Consider the following 5,660-nt stretch of genomic DNA (forward strand, 5'->3'; position numbering starts at 1 on the left):
CTGATATCAACGTTATTATTAAACGAAATATGTTCGTTGCTCAGGAGCGTAGCAAGCGTCTGAGCTAGCGGGGAGCAACTGATGTTAATTTTGTGGTGAATCGCGACATAATTTGAGATTTCACGACAGACGTTTATGGGTAAAGTTGCTAGTGATTTAAAACTATATACCACTACGTATCGGAACAGAATACGAGCTCGGTTCGGGAAGATGATTTTGCTAAGGGTGTAGCTGCTGCCTCCCCTCGCTCACCCCAGTCTCCTCTCCCACACTTGACCCACACTGGATACGTCCCTATGGCTGATACTTGCCACAAGTAACAAGGCAAACATGGACGGAAGCATCATTAGCTGTTGTGAGCCACCATACAATCTGTACGGAATGGCACCGTAAAGGACTGTGTCAAGAAAACAAATCATTACTTCGCACTGCTGCATAAAATAGCACGCAAGTATTGCCAACCTGTCTTTTGTACTGCCTACTGAAGTCAACTGCCCTCAAGTAGCAAAACACATACGATGTTGTTTTCGTATTCAGAGTATTTCAGCTGCCCCTACCGATGTTGTTTATGCAATCAGCAAAGTTAAATCTGGCCTTCAAAAACAGCGCGCAAGATTTTAATATTCTCTTGCTCGCTATGCGGAAGCTGTTAGTCCTACAGGAAACATGAACGCGACAAATTTTGTAGGAAATTTAACGTAGTTTTCATATCTTACTGGGATATGTTTTCGTTGGAGGTCACGGTTCTCGATTTGTTTAAGAGAAACGAACCAAAGTAACCTTCAATGCACCTCTACCTCCACATTCATCCCTTCCCAGTCACGATTTCTAGTATGTTTCTCGTGGCATTTCTTCCTATCACTGTACAAAAATTGCTGAGTACACGAACTATCCCCGATGTTCGACCTTTTTTAGTCTGTATTAATTGGGCTGTTAAGCAAGCAACATAGTCGGCTATTTTGTTAACGTTATTAATTTAAACGTGCTCTTGAAGGTAATCAAAGACAAACGACTTTGTAGACATTACGCTAAAACTAATTACGTTGACAGTTCTATCCAAACTTAACCCTTACAATAACAGTAATTTTGGGGTCCGAAGGCCTGACGAGGACAACAATGTAATTCCTTATTTTATGCCGTTAAAATTGACAAAACGTTTATGTAAAATCTACACGAACATTTGTTTTCCAGTTTGTAAGTGCTCGACTAAGCTGATAGCGTAATAAGGTCAGTCGACGAAAAGAAGGTCGAACGTGGAAAACAACTGGTGAATTCGTAAACTTTTGTACAGTGGTAGGAAGGTGTGCTATGAAAAATATACTAGAAACCCTGACGTCTGGGGTCTGAGTGTGGGAGTGGAGGTGCATTTGAAGGTGACTTGTATGTTTTTGTCGGATACTCGAAAACTACGGTCTTTAGCGGAAACGTATCAAAAATGGTTCAAATGGCTCTGAGGACTATGGAACTTAACATCAGAGGTCATCAGTCCCCTAGAACTTAGAACTACGTAAACCTAACTAACCTAAGGACATCACACACATCAATGCCCGAGGCAGGATTCGAACCTGCGACCGTAGCGGTCGCGCGGTTCCAGATTAAAGCGCCTACAACCGCTTGTCAGTGCGGCCGGCGGAAACGTATCCCAGCACGGAATTTAACTACATTAAATTTCTTAGAAAAACGTCGTGTTCATTTTTGTAAGTAGGACTAATATAGACTGTGAGTAGCGAGCGAGACAATATGAAAATGTCGCTCATGGTATTTGAAGGCAAGGTATCACCTTGCTGGCGCAGAAAATGACATCAGTAGGGACAGATGAATTACTCTATATACGGAACAACGTTGATGACTGTTGAATTCAGTATGCGGTACAAAAGACAGATTTATATTAGTGTATGTTTGTGTTGTGGTGTGAATGAATGATTTTTGATTTCTTGCTTTATAGGAGTTGATAATACGATCATGTAGTCCCGAAACAGTTTGTGGTAAGTTAATACGATTCTTCTGGTGCGCAAAGTGTGTTCAATCACAGTCAATAAAACTCTTCTGAGACGGTGACCGCATTGTCAATATGTAAAACTTCCGACGTTTCAGCCACTACTGTAAGTGGGCAAGTAAAGTTAGGCTCTTATACACTGGTGGCAGAGGCTGTTGACGAATTCTGACAGACTATTGAGGATGAGGAGGAGGGGTGTTAGACTTCCACATCCCGAGGAAGGTCGCTTGCAATAGTGGCCGAAACGCCGGAAATTTTACATACTGACAATGGGGTCACACGCCCAGAAGAGTTTTGTTGACTGCGAATGAACACACTTTGTGGATCGCGATCACAATGTAGAACCTTTTTTCTTAAAGGACATCATAGTCGCCGTTGACTGTATAAAATATTTATTATTACGATTGCAATTTTGGCCTTATGGCCATTTTCAAGTAACGGTGCATAAGTTACCTTTTGCAGTGTTACTTGAAAATGGCCATAAGGCCGAAATTAATAATAATAAATATTTTATACAGTCAACGGCGACTATGATGTCCTTTAAGGGGGGTAGCACGTCAAGCGGCCCGACTTGGAGCAAGACAGGCACCACAGGACATTAATTCCCACTGTCTATACTTTTCCAAATAAATTCGTATAACTTTGTCAGAATGACCAGGAAGGATTCAGGATTCACACTCATATGAGTGGAAGTTCAAACACGTAACAGAATAATTTTTTTTTTTTGCTTTTGAAATTTCAGCATTTTTTCACATACTATTGGCTGCATTTGTTGCTATAGGTACACTTTTCTTCATGAGTAAGAGAGATTGTTCGATGAATTTTGCACAGCGCACAAACCATACTTACAGGTATAGGAAACTATAGAATTTATTTAAATTATGAAAAAATGAATGAACTGTTGCATTTTAAGCTTCATGTTTAGAAAAAATAACTCAACTCTTATAGCTAATTACCTCAATTTTTACCACAGTTTTTAATAGATTTGGAAAATTCTAGAGTTTCATACACCTGTAAGTATGGTTTGTATGCTGTGCAAAATTCATCGATCAATCTCTCTTACTCATGAAGAAAAGTGTATCTATAGCAACAAATGCAGCCAATAGTAAGTGCAAAAATACTGAACTTTCAAAAACAAAAAAAAATTATTCTGTTACGTGTTTGAACTTCCACTCATATGAGTGTGAATCCCGAATCCTTCCTGGTCGTTCTGACAAAGTTATACGAATTTATTTGTAAAAGTATTGACAGTGGGAATTAAAATGTCCTGTGGTGCCTGTCTTGCTCCAAGTCGGGCCGCTTCACGTCCTACGCCCCTTAAGACATATTATATGACTGTGAATCCCAACCATGAGAAGTAGACATTTTTGTTGTTCCAAGATGGCCGCTTTCAACAAGCTTATACTTCCACAGAGTCAGAATTTTGTTGACTATGAATGAATACACTTTGTGCACCGCGGTCGCAATGTAGACATTTTTGTTGTTACGAAATAAATCTCTGGAGAACAGCCTTGTATGAGTGTGCATAGGACACAATATTTCGGCAATCAAGTGTTCAAATGCGTGTGAAATCTTATGGGACTTAAGTGCTAAGGTCATCAATCACTAAGCTTACACACTAATTAACGTAAATTAACCTAAGAAGGGAGGACTAGAACCTCCGCCGCGACCAGCCGCACAGTCCAAGAGTGCAGCGCCTTAGACCGGTCGTTTCGGCAATCGACCACGTTGCCATCATCAGGTGCACTGATGTACTGACCAGCGGTGGGCCCACCGCCCACCAGGTGCACTGATTTTGGCAACGTGGTCGATTGCTGAAATATTGTGTCCTATGCACACTCATACCGGGCTGTACACCCCAGATTTATTTCGTCATAAAATACGCCTCGAGAAATTGAAGAGTCACATTTTTGTTGTTCCAAGATGGCCGCTTTACTGCCACCATATAAACTTATGGAAACTCATATAAGGTTTGCCACGTTTATTGACTGTGACTATTGCCATGGAGGGTGGTGTTAAATAAATTACACATTTTAGACGACTAGTGCATAATGAACCCTGTGATGGGGACATCAATGTTGTTTCAAAAGGCGCGGTGTAGCTGTGGACAGACTGGGCGCGGGCAGGTGTCTGGGGACCACCTGTTGGTACTCACGGTGGTGTTGGTGCTGGTGGTGCTGGGCCGGTGCTGCTGCTGCTGGTGCTGCGCCCTCACCGCGGGCGACGACGACGACTGCTCGTCGGCCGCGGGGGTGGCGCCGTTGCCGTTGGCGGCGCCGTCCACCGCCGTGTCCGCCTCCGCCGTCGCGGCCGAGGCGGCGAGCCGCGTCTCCGGCGGGCCGCCGCCGTTGCCGACGCTGATCTCGAGGTAGGAGTGCGCCCGCAGGTGCGACTGGGCGCGCCGCTCCTCCAGCACGATCTTGCGCGCCGCGCGGAAGATCTTGTAGTAGACGACGATCATGACGCTGAGCGGGATGTAGAAGGAGCCGAGCGTAGCGTAGATCTGGTAGGCGAAGTTCTGGCACACCTGGCACTGCGGCAGGCCGTGCGGGTCCTCGTGCTCGTTGCCGAGGATGAGCAGCGGCGGCAGGCTGATGCAGGCTGCGCCCAGCCACACCAGCGCCACGCTCGCCACCATGCGGCGCGGCGTCCGCCGCACGCCGTACTCGAGCGGCTTCGTGATGGCGTAGTAGCGGTCCACGCTGATCATGCACAGGTTGAGGATGGACGCGGTGCACGAGAGCACGTCGAACGAGACCCACAGGTCGCAGGCGACGGGGCCGAAGCTCCACACGCCGAAGATCTCCGACAGCAGCGCCATCGGCATCACGAGCAGCGCGACGCACAGGTCGGAGACGGCCAGCGAGACGAGCAGGTAGTTGCAGGGGCGGCGCAGCTTGCGCACCAGGCACACGGCCACGCAGACGAGCACGTTGCCCACGACGGTGCCGACGATGACGCAGAGCAGCACGAGCGCGATGAGCACCGCCTCGGCCGGCGTGTAGGGCGAGCGCGGGCCCGGGAACCACCACTCGTCGGGCGGCGGGCCGCCGCCGACGCCGCCGCCGCCGCCGCTGCCCGCGCTGCTCGCGTTGGCGCTCGAGTTGCTGGAGGCGGCGCCGGCGCCGGAGGCGGCTGCTGCTGCTGCGGCGGCGGCGGCGGCGGCGGCGGCTGCGGTAGCGGCGGCCACGCCGGCGGGCGCCTCCATGCGACCACGCTCACTCGCGCCGCCGGGCCTCCCTCACCATGCCCCCGACACCCGCTCCCCTCGTCTATGGTCGCAGGTGAGACGTCAAACACTGCTAGGTTCCGACCGCCTTCCACTGCTTTTCACAACTTCACTGCTCTCGTACGCGCTCCCCTCGTCTATGGTCGCAGGTGAAACGTCAAACACTGCTAGGTTCCGACCGCCTTCCACTGCTTTTCACACCTTCACTGCTCTCGTACGCGAAATCGACGATTCTCCAACAGCTGTCTCTCAATCACCACTATGTTCCAGGCCTCACACTTTGTATCACTACACGAAACTTCTCGTAAGCTAAATCGTCGTGCAGTTGTCCTTCACAAGTGTCTGTGGGCACCAAATGGTTCCAGTAGTCTTACACTATGGATCACTCGGAAAATCACCGATTCTCTGTTAACTACCACGTAGAAGCATCTTCAG

General features: G+C 48.1%; 1 protein-coding gene across 1 annotated transcript; it reads right to left on the reverse strand.

The window, feature by feature from the left end:
* Positions 1-4,068: 4,068 nt before the first annotated feature.
* On the reverse strand, positions 4,069-5,135 carry LOC126474342 (5-hydroxytryptamine receptor 1-like; the record flags this gene model as incomplete). Its single annotated transcript, XM_050101808.1, has 2 exons — positions 4,069-4,229; positions 4,295-5,135. Coding segments are annotated over 2 exons (1,002 nt in total), but the record flags the coding sequence as incomplete, so codon positions are not given.
* Positions 5,136-5,660: the final 525 nt, after the last annotated feature.

Source organism: Schistocerca serialis, chromosome 4, assembly GCF_023864345.2.
Source record: "Schistocerca serialis cubense isolate TAMUIC-IGC-003099 chromosome 4, iqSchSeri2.2, whole genome shotgun sequence".
In the NCBI taxonomy this organism is placed as follows: Eukaryota; Metazoa; Arthropoda; class Insecta; order Orthoptera; family Acrididae; genus Schistocerca; species Schistocerca serialis.